The sequence below is a fragment of the Labrus bergylta genome, chromosome 12, assembly GCF_963930695.1.
Source record: "Labrus bergylta chromosome 12, fLabBer1.1, whole genome shotgun sequence".
Taxonomy (NCBI): Eukaryota; Metazoa; Chordata; class Actinopteri; order Labriformes; family Labridae; genus Labrus; species Labrus bergylta.
In genome coordinates, this window is record NC_089206.1 from 7,768,035 (window position 1) to 7,784,223 (window position 16,189).

At 41.9% G+C, this 16,189-nt stretch overlaps 2 protein-coding genes across 5 annotated transcripts; one reads left to right on the forward strand and one right to left on the reverse strand.

Moving 5' to 3' along the window:
• Positions 1 to 338: 338 nt before the first annotated feature.
• On the forward strand, positions 339 to 6,304 carry wdr13 (WD repeat domain 13). Of its 2 annotated transcripts, none has more exons than XM_029277806.2 (10): positions 339 to 471; positions 1,059 to 1,146; positions 1,248 to 1,479; positions 1,862 to 1,971; positions 2,210 to 2,328; positions 2,413 to 2,720; positions 4,008 to 4,188; positions 4,350 to 4,491; positions 4,610 to 4,728; positions 5,379 to 6,304. In XM_029277806.2, exons 2-10 carry the CDS (start codon positions 1,106 to 1,108, stop codon positions 5,561 to 5,563), a joined length of 1,437 nt encoding a protein of 478 aa, XP_029133639.1. In that variant the 5' UTR covers positions 339 to 471; positions 1,059 to 1,105; the 3' UTR covers positions 5,564 to 6,304. The 2 variants fall into 2 exon arrangements, with proteins under 2 accessions (XP_029133639.1, XP_020492690.1); XM_020637034.3 differs by having other exon boundaries at positions 341 to 471; positions 2,198 to 2,328.
• A 4,216-nt stretch (positions 6,305 to 10,520) lies between these two features.
• On the reverse strand, positions 10,521 to 15,756 carry LOC109986772 (probable G-protein coupled receptor 173). 3 transcript variants are annotated; one of them, XM_020637571.3, is made up of 2 exons: positions 15,426 to 15,756; positions 10,521 to 13,695 (listed from the first exon to the last, which is right to left on the reverse strand). In XM_020637571.3, the coding sequence occupies exon 2, from the start codon at positions 13,524 to 13,526 to the stop codon at positions 12,318 to 12,320; it is 1,209 nt and encodes a 402-aa protein (XP_020493227.1). In that variant the 5' UTR covers positions 13,527 to 13,695; positions 15,426 to 15,756; the 3' UTR covers positions 10,521 to 12,317. The 3 variants fall into 3 exon arrangements, with proteins under 3 accessions (XP_020493227.1, XP_020493221.1, XP_065817191.1); XM_020637565.3 differs by having other exon boundaries at positions 14,710 to 15,756; XM_065961119.1 differs by lacking the exon at positions 15,426 to 15,756 and adding an exon at positions 13,793 to 14,675.
• Positions 15,757 to 16,189: the final 433 nt, after the last annotated feature.

The window sequence follows — 16,189 nt, forward strand, 5'->3', positions numbered from 1 at the left end:
CTCTATTGTGTGCTTTTCAATACAAATATTGCTAATATTGACCAGTTGATTATTTTGCCCCTTGAGGAACATTGTTGTCCCTACATGCACCAATCCCGATATGCATGCAACAGAAATGCATTGTCAATACTTTGTGTAAAAAAAAAAAAAAAAACAGAGTTATGTGCAGCTGAAAATGTAATTTGTGTCCCTTGAAAACATGTTCACGGGAATAATTAAGTGTCTGTTTTTTTGTTTTTTTTTGGGCTGTTGTCTTGCTCTATTTTCTAATCCAATCACCTGCAGTCAGCTCATCGCATCACATCTAACAATAAATAATGTAAACGCCGGTGATTCATCGTCCGGAGTCATGTAGGTCCACACATCAACAAAGTGGGCGGGGTCACACTGTGTCACGTGACTCGACGGAAAAAAAAAAAAAAAAAAAAAAAAAAAAGCAGCAGCAGCAGCGATGGAGAAAAGCTAAGGAAGGTGAGCAGTTTCCAGATGTATTTCTCGGTGTTTCTTCTCTGCGTCACCACAACACAACCCCCCCATGAAGCCCGATTGAAGTCGTTAGCTGTTAAAACTATCCGTGTGCAATGAAGAATGCGTGGGAGAGAGGGGGCTTTCATGCGGGGACATCGCATATGATGTTGTGGCTATGTTGCTAAGTGCTATCTAGCTTTGCGACGCTATAGCTGTCAGGAAGTCTTGACCTGCCATCCTCAAACAAGCAAACAAAAAATACCCAAAGCATTCATTATTATGCCTCCTTTTATTTATTTATTTTTTTCCACATATGGTCACTTCTGCTGTTATTTTCTGGTGTAAAAACGACTTAAAGAACCACATTTTCATGACAAGGTTTATTCTCTATGGTGCTAATTGATTCTGCATCATCATTTGATTTAACGCTGAGAAAGGCAGGGTGGGTGGGTGGGTGAGGGGGGGGGGGGGGGGGTGATAGTCCATTTCTGCAGATGCCTTGTTCGTGTTAGCTGAGCCTCATTAACCTGCAGTGATTAAGTGTAAAATATGGTTGTTAAACATTAATTTGGTGTTGTGTCTTTTGACAGGAATCTGCCCCGGCAGTGGATTCCTCTCTACACAGAGTGCTTGTGGAATGGCAGCAGTTTGGCAGCAGGTTTTGGCAGTGGATGCAAGGTGAGTCTCAACCATGCAGCATCTTTCTTCTAATTGCGTATGGATCAGTTGTGAGTTATCGTGTTGTTGCTGTGTCCCCCCCACCCCTTCTTCTTCTTCAGGTACAATGCTTACCGCACGCCTACGTTCCCTCAGTTCCGAACTCAGTACATCCGCCGACGCAGCCAGCTGCTCAGAGAGAACGCCAAGTGTGGCTTTGAGCCGGGGCTGCGCAGGCAGTACCTGAGGCTGCGCAGTCAGCTGCTGGCCCTGCGCTACGGGCCCCTGTCTGAGCAGAGCAGCTTCAGGGCCAGCAGTGTGCGCAGCTCCCGCACCACACTGGACCGCATGGAGGTCAGACCCAAAGAAACAGAAAGGGAAGAGAGAAAGAATAGGTGTGGGGGTGTTTGTGCTAAATTGGTAAAGGAGAAATACAAGGAATTAGAATGACAGCATAAGATACATCATACGGGAGCCATCTGGATGGCTAGACCTTAGTTTTTGTCAATTAGCAGCAGAGCCAAACAGTGCTTTGCTTGCCCATGCAAATTAAGCTGAGCAGCTTGGTTGTAGTGGCTGGCATTGCACATGTATATAGGCAGTATCCCCATCCCAAAAAAAAGTTTTCATCACTTTATGATTCTTCTATTATGATTCTCTGTTGAAACCAGTTTCTGCTTTTACTTGCACTCACTCCTACGAGGTTCTGTCTTCCCCGCTTTCCTTCCTCTTACAGGACTTTGAGGAGGACCCCCGCGCCCAAGGGGCTCGTGGTCACCGTCGGTCCGTCAGCAGAGGCTCCTACCAGCTACAGGCCCAGATGAACAGAGCCGTTTATGATGAGAGGTAGTAAAAATAACACCCACAGATATCCAGCATCCTTTAACATTGCCTTGAGCAATTGAATTCTATCTGATTTACTTGTCCAGTTGTATGTTGGATTTACTGGTTTGGTTGCACTGAGTAACGTCCATATCTCTTATACCGAGCTGTAAGCTGTAGGGAAGGCTCCTGAGGTGTGTTGTATTGACTATATCTTTAGCGGTTTGGTGGTTTTTATTTCATACCGCAGGCCTCCGGGCAGTTTGGTGCCCACCTCAGTGGCAGAGGCCAGTCGAGCCATGGCTGGAGACACAACTTTGAGTGAAAACTATGCTTTTGCTGGCATGCATCACATATTTGACCAACATGTAGACTCTGCTGGTAAGTCAGTGACTTTTAATCAATGATTATACACATTATGTATACATTTCTATTTCACAGTGTTGTGTTGTCCTTTTGTTTTAGTTCCACGTTTGCAGTTTGCCAACGATGACAAGCACCTCCTTGCTTGCTGCTCGCTGGACGGCACCCTGTCCATCATGACTTTATCCCCATCTCCTCCTACTGTGAAGGTGACCTTGAAAGGTCATGGGGGTCCAGTCACAGACTTTGCTTGGTCTTTGAGCAATGACATCATTGTTTCTACATCCCTGGATGGGACTCTGCGTATCTGGAACACAGAGGATGGTCGGTGCATCCGAGAGGTCAGAGACCCAGAATCCAGCGAGTTGCTCTGCTGCACCTTCCAGCCCATGAATAACAACCTTACTGTGGTGAGTCTTATTCTAGACTTTTTTCATATTGCATAGAGGACTTAAACTAGTTGCTGGCTCAATAATGTAATTTGCACTGGTTCATGTTAAATAGGAAAAGGGCTATCTGAAGACGAACCTCAATACCTAAAAACAACCGTAAAACATTTATGTGATGTACCTGCTGCAAGCTGTTTTACACATTCACTGTTTACTTAAATTTGAGGGCAACATTGACATACATCATGCAGTGATGTGTGTGTGTGCATGTCTGAACGTGTGTTTATGTGGGGCTCCAGCTCAACCCCGAAACGCAATGTTGAATCCACAGACTGGGACATGAATATTACGCTGTTGCAGAACCAATATGAGTGCAACAAGACGTGATGATGTCTGAGCTTAATTACGGCACTTTCGCGCAAAAAAAAAAAGCCTTCTGAAAAGTGCTGCTGACAGTGCCTTGTTTTTTGCTGTTTTGATTTCCTCTTAAGTGTACACAACATTCTGTGCAATTAATTAATCATCATTCACATTAGTTCACACAAAAAGCTTTTTAATCTCTGTGTGATTATATAAATAAATTATGCAGTCCGAACCTCCCAATTGTAGCTTCTCATTATACCAAATTTCTGAATACATATTTGTTGATTCCAATTGTCAGTGTAATTACAACATCTATTGTTACCCAAAACAAAAGTGAAATGTTTCACATAATTTAGTTTTTACTCTTCTTTTTAAAGGATCGTTCTTTTATTCATAAGTATAAAATAAAATGAAAGCATAGTGCCCAGCAGTTTCCATTTATGTCTTATGGAGGTAGATAAATATTTTTTACAGATAGGCAATAACATTAGAGATATAACAATGTTGCTTTCTGGTTTGTATAACTTTAACTGGTCTTGTATCCAGAGACGCCTTGTTTTGGTCTCATCCGTCTTTACAGATTACAGAGTTGATGGAGATGATTCGATTAACAAGTTTTATTGTGTCTGTAAAAATCCCTTTGATGATATTTATCAAGTCCTCACAACTTAATTTCAGCTGCGCATACATCAGCGAAAGTTCCCCTAATGTGTTTATACTAAATACTAACACTGTGTGACATTCATATCACCAAACCATAGAAAAACTGAAAGTGCCTTAAAGTCTTGAATGTTAAAACAAGAAACTACAGGCCAATAAAAATCCACACAACACTATTGAAATTAGAAACTGGTTTTCCTAGTCAAGCTGTTCATAACTCAGTCAGCCTCTCAGGGTTGCCCTGGTGACATGATGAGGGTCCTCACTCCCAGTTCTGTGTTGCAGGTGGGAAACAGCAAGCACCACCTGCAGGTGGTGAACATCTCCACTGGGAAGAAGGTGAAGGGGGGCTCCAGTAAGCTGACAGGCCGCGTGCTGTCTCTCTCCTTTGATGCTCCAGGGAGGATCCTTTGGGCGGGTGATGACAGGGGAAGCATCTTCTCCTTCCTCTTTGACATGGCCACAGGTATGCTCTTATTTTATATCAGCAGGCGGCAAAGAGTGCACTTACCGAACTCTCAAATTCTAATTAGTATTTTCATCATGCACTAAATGTCTCTGGTTGGATGGGAAAGCGATTGATGTGTCTCTGCCCGTCTCTGCTGTTTTTGCCTGCCCCCCCTGCAGGGAAGCTAACCAAAGCCAAGCGTCTGGTGGTGAGTGAAGGCAGCTCCATCTGCAGCATATCTGCTCGGTCCTGGATTAGCAGAGAGGCCAGAGACCCCTCCCTGCTGGTTAACGCCTGTGTCAATAAGCTACTGCTGTACAGGTCAGTCAGTAAGGGGAACTCACTGTTTATTAATAGGCTGATTTGTTTATCCTCATTTTCAGCTTGTAACTAACCATTGCATTGAGTGTAATCTGTTATCCCACATTTTTGTTGGCAGGGTGGTGGACAATGATGGTACACTGCAGCTAAAGAGAAGCTTCCCTATTCAGCACGGCTCCCAGCACGTTCACAGCATCTTCTGCCCCCTCATGTCTTTCAGACAGGGGGCCTGTGTGGGTAAGAAGTCTCTCAGACTTTCTGCTGTATTTGAATGGAAACATGCTGCTGGCCACCAAATCTGAAATAGTGCATGAAATAGTAAATGGCTGTTTTTGCATGAAGACAAAAACCATTGAGCAACCTATCAACAATACTGCAGCCTGTAATAGTATATATATAACTGTATATTCAATTTGTTTTTGGAGCAGAAATATTTGACACTGCTTTACCTCAGAGATTCATCTTACTTGACTCTCCTCTCCTTTGTTATTTACTGACAACCATATGTTATATTATGCAAAGCTCATCAGTGTTTAAATTATCAGGTTTCTGTCTCCAATTAACGGAAGTATCTCGCATATATAAAAATACTCTTGTGAAACTGTTAAGGGCGTTGTCATTCCATTGTTACAAAAGGTGCTGATATCCTGCTGTTAATACTCCTCAGGATTGTTTATGGCAGCCAATTATTTATTTTCCTGTTGGAAATGTAAAGTCTGTAAAGTGAAAGCGAGAAAATGTAATTCAGTGTCATTGGAGGTTGTTTAGGGACACGGTAGACTACTGAGTAACTCATGTTCAATTCAAAATGAGCTGTTTTAATGAGCCATCCATAATTCATTTGTCTATTATTCCTTGTAATTTCACTTCTTTGTCTTCTGACACAGTTACTGGCAGCGAGGATGCCTGTGTCTACTTCTTCGACGTGGAACGCAACACCAAAGCGATCGTGAACAAGTTGCAGGGTCACGGGGGGCCTGTGCTGGACGTCAGCTTCAACTGTGACGAGAGTTTACTGGCGTCTGCCGACTCCACCGGCATGGTCATCATCTGGAGGCGGGAGCAAAAGTGACTGATCTACCAATGAAAACGCTTCCATCCGCATCAACTCCTTAACCGTCCGATAACAAATGTGTAGATTTTCACTGGAATGTAACAGGCTGCATTGAACGTTTAATTTAATGATACTCAAGTGCAATCAGATAGAAATCCATGCTGTGTAGGTGGTAGGGATGTCTTCAGAGAAATTCAAGGGGTTAGTGACTGAGTTCTGTGAGTGTGTGTGTTTGTGTGTGTGTGTGTGTGTGTGTGTGTGTGTGTGCTTGTGTCAGTACTCCTACAGCTGCAGCTGAGAAATTGCTTTTCGACCAAGAAAGAAAGAGCACTACTCCCATGCATGTGTCATGGCTTACCTCTGACTTGTAAGGTATGACTGAATTCATGTGAAGAGGATAAAACAATCTTCCAGATATACCAGATCCAACACTGTATCACACTAACATTCCCTCTGGCGTAGATCTAGTTCACCCTTTATGTAACTGTTATTCAAGCAGTGTAATCAATGTAGTAACCTTCCTTTTTATGCTTTCAGTCCCGCAATTGCCTGTTTGCTTTTGAGGACAATGTGCATGACATAAAAAAAAAAACTCCCATCAGTCTGTAGGCATATCAGTTCCATCACAAAGAATGACAAATAAGTGAGTTTTTAAGTACTTATCTATTTGTGTGTGTGTGTGTTTGTGTTTCATGCTGGTTGCAGATTAATATAATTTATTCAACATACATACAGAATAAACTCCTGTAACTGTCAGAAGTCGTTGTTGCCTTTTTCCCCTTTACATATGTGAAAAACAAAATGTAATGATAAGAGTATCATAAAGTAGGGTGGTCAAACCTACAGTGTAGGATGTGTGAGTCATTGTGTGGGTCTTTGAGATCTACACAGGATTCCCCCTACATCAATAACTAAAGCATGTGCGAAATAACACTTGCATTGTAGCCATGTCATAATCGTTATGTAACGAGCGTTTGTATTGTTTGAGGATTTTGGTTGTTATCATCAGTTGTGTTATTATTACCTCTAAAGATTCTCCAGTTTGGCCGTCCATCATTGTTATCATTATCGTCATGTAGTCTTTAGCCAAGCTGTCACTAGCTTCATGAACAGTAATCTTGGTTGCTTGGTCTGTTTGACACCAATCCTCCTGACTTTAGTTGCCCCCTGACCTTTCATCTTCTTCAAATTTGACATTGATGAAGTATTCTGTGACATCTCATCACAGTAAAATGACAGATGTACGGACCCCTAAGAGGATACATTATAGACTTTGGTTCTACTCTGACTTACCAGCAAGCACCATCTTAAGAAAAAAATCTGATTAGTCCAATTAAATTCTCAAAACTCGGCTGTACTTTGTGCAAAATGATAACTAGCTACAGCTAATGTAATACCATGCTAAACTAAGATGTGCATGGAAAACATCTCTGATGTCATTGTCACTCTGAGCATGTTAGCATTCTACTGTTAGCATTTAGCACAAACACTTGCTGTGTGCTCGTTATCCTCATATTCATGTATCTCTCTAAAGCACCATTTATCAATCCCATAATGTCCTTACATTTTCTATAATGATATGTTTGATTTTGTTAACACCTGCAAGTTGTTAGTTGCAGCTACACTGTAAACATCAACAAAATATCAGGAAGAAACTGGTCTCCCACCATTTTTGGACTTCGATTTCAAAGTGATATTGATCTGCGACCCCTTGAGGTCTCTGTGTGGATACAAGAAGTGAGATTTTAGTTCCCAAGGACCAAAAAGTGAACCAGTATTTCACAAGAAAAACAACAAAATCTATACAAACTAAAACTATAGGGTTCTGTTTAGTTGGAAGTTCTGGTGTGCCCTACGTTATTAATAAAAAACATTTTATGGTTATTAACCCCGAGTTTGTGATCGTCTCAGATAGATAACAACCACACGCCCATGCCCCAACACATGTAGAAATCTCTGTTTACTGGGTCTAGACAAGCTATGAAGATTAAACATTAGTGTTGCGTGTCAGACTAATGTATGGTGGCGGTGCGTGACATTACTCTCGCATTACCATCTCCACTCTGTTTGCTCTGCCTCAGTGTGAGAGAAGGAAAACAATTATCTAAAAATGTAAAAAAAAAAAAAAAAAAAGAGGTTGAAAAAATATTCACTGGGAAGCACGACGAGGGTCTGAATATGTGATTTAACATTTCAAACACATTATGTATGATTTATGCACATTTGCAGCGCCCCTAGACTTGATTGTTTACCTCTCAAGGTTGGTGAGGGTGTTGTGACGTATGAATGTGGCTGTGTGGGAGTGAAAGCACAATGAATTGTTGCTGTCTGGGAAGGTCAGGACAAGTCTTTTGAAACAGGCAGAATAGGTGCTGATGAAAAAAAATAAATTAAAAAAAGGAAGTAAACCTTTCCAACTAACTTCCCCTGTGTGAACCGGAGCCATCTTACAGGACACCGCAACAGGGCCTCTGAACAACCTTGCATGTTCAGAACATACAGTACAGTGGGCAAAGATACGTTTTCACAAATGAGTAAGACAGCTTTTGTTGTGGTGCATCTTGGTGGGAAGTGGGAAGAAAGCTAAAAATAAGCATAAGATGAACTGTAACATCGGCCCTGGTGAGACACAGTCCGGTACAACCTGTTCAACCTGGACTAGTTAGAGGATGTTCAAAGGGTTGATGCGTCTCACTATGGAAACATATTTTCCATCAGCCACGGTCTGAAAGCACAAATAAAGACAATGGAAATGATCTCTTATTGAAATTCAAAACACAGGCAAATTATTTATCAAGAGAATACACATACGATGGCTGGATTTTAATCAGGTCCTGATTAAGATTGACAAATATTGTGTTCTCCCGGCCGTTTCTACTTTATTTGACATTGTCTAAAGCGTCATTATGTACTTCAGCTGTTTGCATAAAGTTTTCTGTAAATATGGAAATTGGGGGATTATTTTTTTACATTTGTTATCATGAAGAGAACCTTACCAACTGTGTATAAAATGTTCTTTTATGAGCAGCATAATTTTTTACCAGTAAAATTACTATTAACCTTTGTTCATTCATAAAGAACATCACAACTATGTCATATGTATTAGATAAAAAAAAGAAAAATATGCCCCTTTGAGGGTCTTGATACAGACAATAGACTGTAAATATTAATACTTAACTTTAAGTCAACCTAACGACAGGCTAAGGCTGTGTTTGAAACCACGTACTACATACAGCCTACTACATACTCAAACTATACACACTGCAATCGGCATACTAACCCGACCGTTAGTAAGCCGTATGCCGAGCCGAGCTCCGTTCGATGAGCTAGCATCAAGCTAGCGTGACTGTCGGCCCGTAAATATAATTCAACAAAAACGTTCATTATTAATACAACTAGGAAGTCATTTTAATATTATTACCAGACATGTAAAATGTATTGCAACACATAACTTTTATTTTAAGCCACTAGTTGGCTGGATGGCGAGCTCCGCAATTGCACAGTCTGAAAGCCGCACTGTATTGTGGGGCGGTTCAGTGTGACCAGTATGCTCCCGTTTCTTGCTTAAAAATTCTGGCGGATCTAGTATACATCTGTTCTCACAAAGTTGTAACATCACAGTCGCCCATCAATCGGGTCAGACACATACGTAACTATGCATAACTTGTATCCTTCAGAAAATGAAGACCAGCGTTATTAAAAAAAAAAATCACCCCTGTACAGAGTGTGCAGATGAAATAAAATAAAAACCCAGATCCAAATCATTTTGATACCAGGCTGTAAAGATGTTAATTTCTGCTGTTAAAATGTGCTTTTTTGAATGGGGTGTGTATGTCACTACGTTGTCTCTTGGAGCCTGCCCCAAGCGGACACTTGAGGAACTGCAGCTCTGCATTGGCTTCATTTTTCAACCCAGGAGGTTGCCGCTTGATACAGACAGACTCAAATCCATCTCTTGCTTTACAAAAATGATTTCACAGCTGCATCTTGAAAACCATTGGCCCATTCATTATATACATTCTATAGTCACTGTTTCTACATGTTGTCTATTATATGCGGTGGTAAAAAAATAAAATACAACCAAATATAAAGCGTAAGCTTTTGAGCATAAACATGATGAATAAAAGTCAAAATTGTAATGAATTTAAGTCATCACTTATGAGTTTGCTAAGTCCTTCAGAGCTTCATTCCTTCATTCTTTGTCTGTTTTTATAGCAAGGTCCTCGTGACACATGTTTTCATTCAGTGTTCAAAGCCAGACTACGTCACATCTGAAGGTAGAAATATCACTCTCAATAACAGTTCAATTCTCAACTGAAAATTGATTTTTGCTCAAATCAGACCAGTCAAGAGTTTTTTAATCTGGTGTGACCAGTAGCTAACGGTGGCTAACGCTAGCCAATTTAAGCTTTTAGTCTTTTAGCCATATTTTTAACTTTGTGGCATTGCTATATTTGTCCTGGCATTTACATGTATACTGCTACTTAAATGCATCGCTACTTTAAGCTAAAGCTACATAGTCTCCCTTTAGAGTTTTATTGCAGGAAGGTTTACGTGTATTAACCCACTAGCTTACAAATTGTCCTTGATTGATCAAACCACACTCTTCAGTTTAAGCCTTCTATTACATTTTCAAAAATGTTGTCAGTTTCTTTTTTTATGGTAACCATCGTCTGCCTTAACTGAAATGTTGAACTTGTAAAAATTACAAATTCTTTTGAATATTCAGCAGTTGTTCACTGCTTTAATGAAGAGAAAAGAAGAGATGACTTTTTATTTAATACAGGGAAATGTACAAAAGGTAGCCTCACCTCACATCTGAAAAGCACCCTTTTCTTTTGTAGCCCTACGTGTTCCACTAAAGTGCACACTTGATATAATTTGTGATGCATGAACTGTAAAGTAGTCTATTTTATGTGAAGTGTTCTCCAAAGGGAGGCAACCATGTCAACATCCAGGCAGGTCATGACTCATGTTGCATCAAAAGTAGAGTCTTTATTGATGAGTGGGGAAAAAAAGAACCACCTCAGTTAAACTGTACAGTTACAGAATATCATCTCGCGAAGGAATGCCAGACGTAAAAATTATGGACCTCAGTTCACTTTTCTCTTCTTCTTTCCGTATCAACATCTGTACAAGTTGTAATCCACAGTCTTGAATCTATGAAATGCAGTGGAATGCATGCTAATACAGTATGCTGTGCAAGTGTCCACATTTAGAAAAATTGACTGCACAAGTATATCTATGCCTAACATACTGTAGGTCTGACATTTTAGATTACATGAATCTTAATTTGGAGAGACAACTTGATGTGGTCGTGGCTGGTTTTCATACACCAAACATCTCCGGGGTCAAATTCAAACCTGTTTAGATTGAGAAATACTGTAATCCAGAACACTCAAATAGTGGTACTTCTGCTGAAGGGGGAATAATAAAAGAGCCTTGTAACATTCAAGTTTCCTTCAAGTTAAGAGCCACTTAATTTCTTCATTTTTCAGTATTCTTATGAGAGCATATCATGACTTTAAAAACATTCCCAAGATCACCATTTGCAAATAAATGTTCATTTGCTAATGATTTTTTTCAAACAACGTAATTCACATCATCATCATTCAAGTCTTTAAATCCTATGGCCTGTTTGCAATGTACAAGTGTTGTTTTCTAATTATTCGGTCCCCTTTTTCATTATCCATCTATAGTTCCCATTTGCTTGTTCATTAAAAAATCCGACTACATTTTCTGTTACGGAAATCCATTTAGAGGATTAATTTCCATGTGATGATTGTTCAATTTTGCATGATTTTGAGACACCAAGATGAGGCTGCTTTCATACTGACTCAATATAACTGGAACCTATTCTATCATCATTATTTCTCTCATCTGTCTCCCTGCCTCCTCTCCTCTCCTTCTACCTCTTCCTCTCACACACATACACACAATTGCTATATAAAAACACACAAGCAGGAATATACATTCCCGTACAGTCTATACAATATGAAATCAAGTCATATTTCAAAATAGTGTCATCTGCTTAACATGTATAGTTTACAAATAAAGGAAAACAGGCAATTTTTTATGATACAAAGAAACCTGACACGCCCTAAATCAAGTCCAAAAAATCAAGCATGTTAGGGGCTTCTTGGGTTCACAACAGCTATTTAAATGTATCCAAGGTTATTGGGTCCATTGGATATTCTGCAGTTTCCTTTGAATTACATGAAAAGGCGTCCGGGGTGGTCTATAAATCCATTCAGACCCTTTGAGTTCCTTGATGTGTCTCAGAGTTAGTAAAGCTCTGATGAACACTTTCTATTCACAGTCTGCGGCACATTTCTTCAAGGATTTCAACCCTCTGTGTGTCTTTATTTTTTGTGCCTCATATGGCACTGAAACTCATTCTACGTTGAAAGCTCTAGGGCGTGTCCCACTGAAATAAGGCAACATTATTTTAAAATGGCATCTGTCACACTTAGTTGGAGTGGTGATTGTTGTGATCGTCCCGTCTTAATAGTCAAACAGTACATCATCAGAAATACAAACTGTGAAAAGTGTTTCCAGGGCTTCTTGTTTCGCCCTGATCAAACCTTTGCACTGGACACATTTATTCAAATATCAACATTCTTAATGAAATGGCACTGTGCCTGCATTTGTTGGTAATAATTTGATTTTGTTGTGCAACACAACAAAACAGACACTTAACCAAGGTGCATTACATCACGCCTTATCTTCAAGTTTCCCTTTAAAACCTGGAACATTCCTTTCCTCTAAGCTATCACATGATGCAGTAGGCCTCGTCCTGGGGCAGGTGTTGTTTAGTCCTCCAGTAGGTGGGCAGGTGAGCTCTCAGCACTTTCCTCAGGTCCTCATTGAGCAGGAGACAGAAGATGGGGTTCACTCCAGCTTGGGCGAAGCTCATCCACACCGTGATGGAGAGATACCTGTGAGGGATGGTGCAGGACTTGACGAACACCCTCCAGAAGCACGCCACGATGTAGGGAGCCCAGAGGACCAGGAAGAGCAGGGTGATGGTGTAGAACATCCTGCCCAGCCTTCGCTCGGACCTAACCTCCTCCATCCCGAGCAGCCGCCGGTGTTGATTGTGTAGATTCTGCCTGATGCCCAACAGAGTGGGCGGCATGGGACCACGACCGAATCCTGCAATCCAATTGGCCGCGGCTTGACCTGTGGCTCCAGGACCATGGAAGGTCCAGTTCTGGCTGATAGCCGGCACCAGCTGGACCGGTTTCATCTTGCGGTGCCGGTACTCAAACAGAAGCAGCTTGGCGTAGAACCCATGCGTGGCGAGGACCACCACAGCTAGCATTAGCATGAAGCCCAGGGTGTCATTGGTCTTCAGGTAGCGGTGTTCGAAAATGCACTGATCCTCGTCGCGGATAAACTTGTACGTCCCCACATCAAAGACAGGTGGGAACGCCATGGCAACGGCCAGAGTCCACACCATGCAAATGATGGCGGCGCAGGTCCAGATGGTCATGCGCTTGGCGTAGAATCGATGGTGGGCGATGGCAAGGTAGCGGGTGACGGCCACACAAAACAGCATGAAGGCAGCGTGAAAGCAAAACAGCACAGCCATAAAAGCCACAACTTTACAGCTCAAGGCGCTGTAAGTCCAGGCCGAGCTGTTGTGTACGGAGACCAGCACGAAGGGGAAGCAGGCGGCGGAGCGGACTGCATCGGCCAGGCACAGGTCCAGGAGAAAAAAGTACGGAGCCTTGTGAAGTGTCCTGTCTCGTAGGACCAGCAGGGAGACCAAGAGGTTGCCTACGAGGCTGACACAGATGATCAGACCCAAGAAGACCAGCTTAAAGTAGGCGGACACATCTGTGGCAGAGATTCCTCCACTGTTGCTGCTGCCATCCCTGCTGCTGCTGCTGCTGCCGCCTCTTGCCAGTCCGCTCTGCGAGGCCAGAACGGCCAGCAAACTGCCGGGGCCATCGATGGCAAAGGTCTGGTTAGCCATTCTATCACCTTCCACCTGAGCCTGCCTGGTTCGGGCCCTTTTATAAACACTACTGATCCTCCTACAGCCGTCGTCTCCCACGGCTCTCTCTCGTCTTTACAAGGCGAGGCCGTAAGGATCTTTTCTACATGACAGACTCATCTCTCTTCTTTGTCCACAACCTCCTCACCTGCGAACAGAGACACACATTTTTGAAGAGTGAAAAACAAGATGTCTGACAGTCTAGCTAGCTCCAGAGCAGCAACACTAACAGAAACAACACTCACATTTGACATCATTGATATAGAAGTGCTGTGTCGGGCAACACAGTGGAAATCTCAGCCTTCCTGTTTCTCTATGGCTGGGATCAGATCAGCAGCTCTACAGCATGCCAGCTCCTTGGCTCTCTCAGTAATTACCTTGCCCGTTGCTAAGATACAACAGCTCACATACTTTGTGCAAGTGTGGGTGTTTGAGTGAATGCATGGGGGTGTATGGGGGGATGGAGCAGACACAGTACAACCAACACTGGGCATGTCCAACAAACAGAGATATTGTAAATGAGCAAAGAACATTTTATGCTTTGTCTCGGCTGCTTTGTTGCATTGGCGTGATAGTCAGTTATGGAGCAGAGGGTGTGATTTGCACATAACAAATGTAAAAAAAAATATGAGCAGGCAGCCATTTGATTTATACCACAGGCCTTGTAGAAGCATTTAAGTGTGATTTTTAACACAGCAGGAAGCACACTGAGATGTCTAGGGGATGATGTCTTAGCAAAGAAAATGACAACCAGTCTCATTTAAAGAAGACATGATCAATAAAAACATGAAAATTCCATTTTATAAAAGCCCTCCCTAAACCCCCCTTTTTTTTTTTTTAAAGGTGGTGATAAAACATAACTGTGCTAGTATGGGTGGGCCTTGTCTATGTAGGCCATGAAACACAATGTGATTTGCTCTAACTGTAGCCTTATTTCTTCCCCTACATAACAGCCCTCTGCCACCTTGACAAATATCATTTCACCTGATTAGATGGCTGCCATGTCAGCTAGGCCTGAAACATGGGCTGGAGTGCAAAAAAAAACAGATGAACAGGTGTCAAAATCACCTCTGCTGTGTGTGTGTATGTGTGTGTGCGTGTGCGTGTTTGCGCGTGTGTGTGTGTGTTTGTGTGAGGAAAAGAGAGGAGGATGATAACCTACCTTTCATCGCCTCATTTTCTGCTTTTTTTTTTTTTTTTTTTTAGGGGGGAGCAGTTCGTCTCGCACGACAAAAACAATAAAAGAAGGATCCCAATCGCCTTGTTTCACCGCTTGCCAAATCGAGGGGAAAACACATAATAAAGCCTCATGCTTAAACAACACCTGTTATGCATAAATCCATCGCGAGGAAATTTGAGCAACATATAATAAACATAAGACGGTGGAGGCGACGTCCTAATAATCAACAGCTGATCAAACAAATCCAGGATGGGGAGGACTTTGCCATAATAAGAGACATGTATTTAAAAAAAAAAAAAAAAAAAAATATCCACTGCCACCCTTTTTACAGCTTCATACCGAGGGATGTGTTCATTTTGCTCCGTGTCTGAATATCATCCGACAAAACAGATTTTATGTTGCATCACGTCGAGGATGGATTTCCAGGAGGCTAGAAACAGGCGCGATCAAAAAAAAAAAGTGTTTATCTTGTTCTTGTACATACAAATCCAAATGATGTCAGATTTTCAATGCTTATAATAACCCACCCACAAAAGATAGACAGGGAAAAAAGATCGCGCATCCCCTAAATGAATCGTCTTGGCATGTATATTGGCTAGTGGCATCAGAACAATTAGTCCGCACAGACAACAGCCTCGATACGTCTCTATATCCCATCTTTCAGTCAAAAAAAAAAAAAAAGCAGGCGATGTATTTACCCTCAACTGCTAATATGCAGTCTTTGTTTTGCTGTCCAGCGAAGGTGGACTACATCTTAATAGTCCACAATAAAAAAAAAAAAAGCCTCCATGACAGAAGAACAAATGCATCTTTTCTGAGGCGGGTTGACCAAATCCCAGCGATGTCACGAGGAAATTCACATCGCCGACGCTTGTCGAAAATCACGATTCAGGAAAAAAAAAGAAGAGGAAACGCGGAGAAAGAAAAAAACCCCAACGCGGCTGGATTAGGCGAATTATTCCTGAATAATCCCAATTATGGCTGCTTGCAAGGAGGCAGCTCGCACATTCGCGGAATCAGTCGGTTTTATTCGGAGAGATGGAGAGAGTCAGAGGGAGGGAGGGGGAGAAGAAGAGGGAGGGGAGGGGAGAGGCGGACCTGTGCAGTATTGTAGGCCATAACTTGAAAGTGATATTTTATTCTGGCAGTCTCTCTCTCTCTCTCTCTCTCTCTCTCTCTCTGTCTGTCTCTCTCTCTCTGGCTTCATGTGTTTTCATCAGCTGTAAACAAACTGTGTACCTCCTAGGTCTCCATGACCCTCAGCTATACAGGACTTTTCTGCCCCTACCCCCCTAAAATAATAATAAAGAGTAGCCTGACAGGGCAGCAGCAAGGAATTCTGGGTCCTCTAAAAACAACATAGGGCACCCTCTTCCAAAAATAAATAATACAACTCTTTATTTAACATAAGAACAAACATATCCCCTCCTGAATACAGTGTTTTAATAATGTTTTTTTATCC

Coding starts and splice junctions, on each gene's coding strand:
- wdr13 (XM_020637034.3), top strand. CDS start 1,106: ATGGCAGCAGTTTGGCAGCAGGTTTTGGCAGTGGATGCAAG. Junction 1,480..1,861: donor CCACACTGGACCGCATGGAG/GTCAGACCCAAA, acceptor TTCCTCTTACAG/GACTTTGAGGAGGACCCCCG. Junction 1,972..2,197: donor AGAGCCGTTTATGATGAGAG/GTAGTAAAAATA, acceptor TTCATACCGCAG/GCCTCCGGGCAGTTTGGTGC.
- LOC109986772 (XM_020637571.3), bottom strand. CDS start 13,526: ATGGCTAACCAGACCTTTGCCATCGATGGCCCCGGCAGTTTGCTGGCC.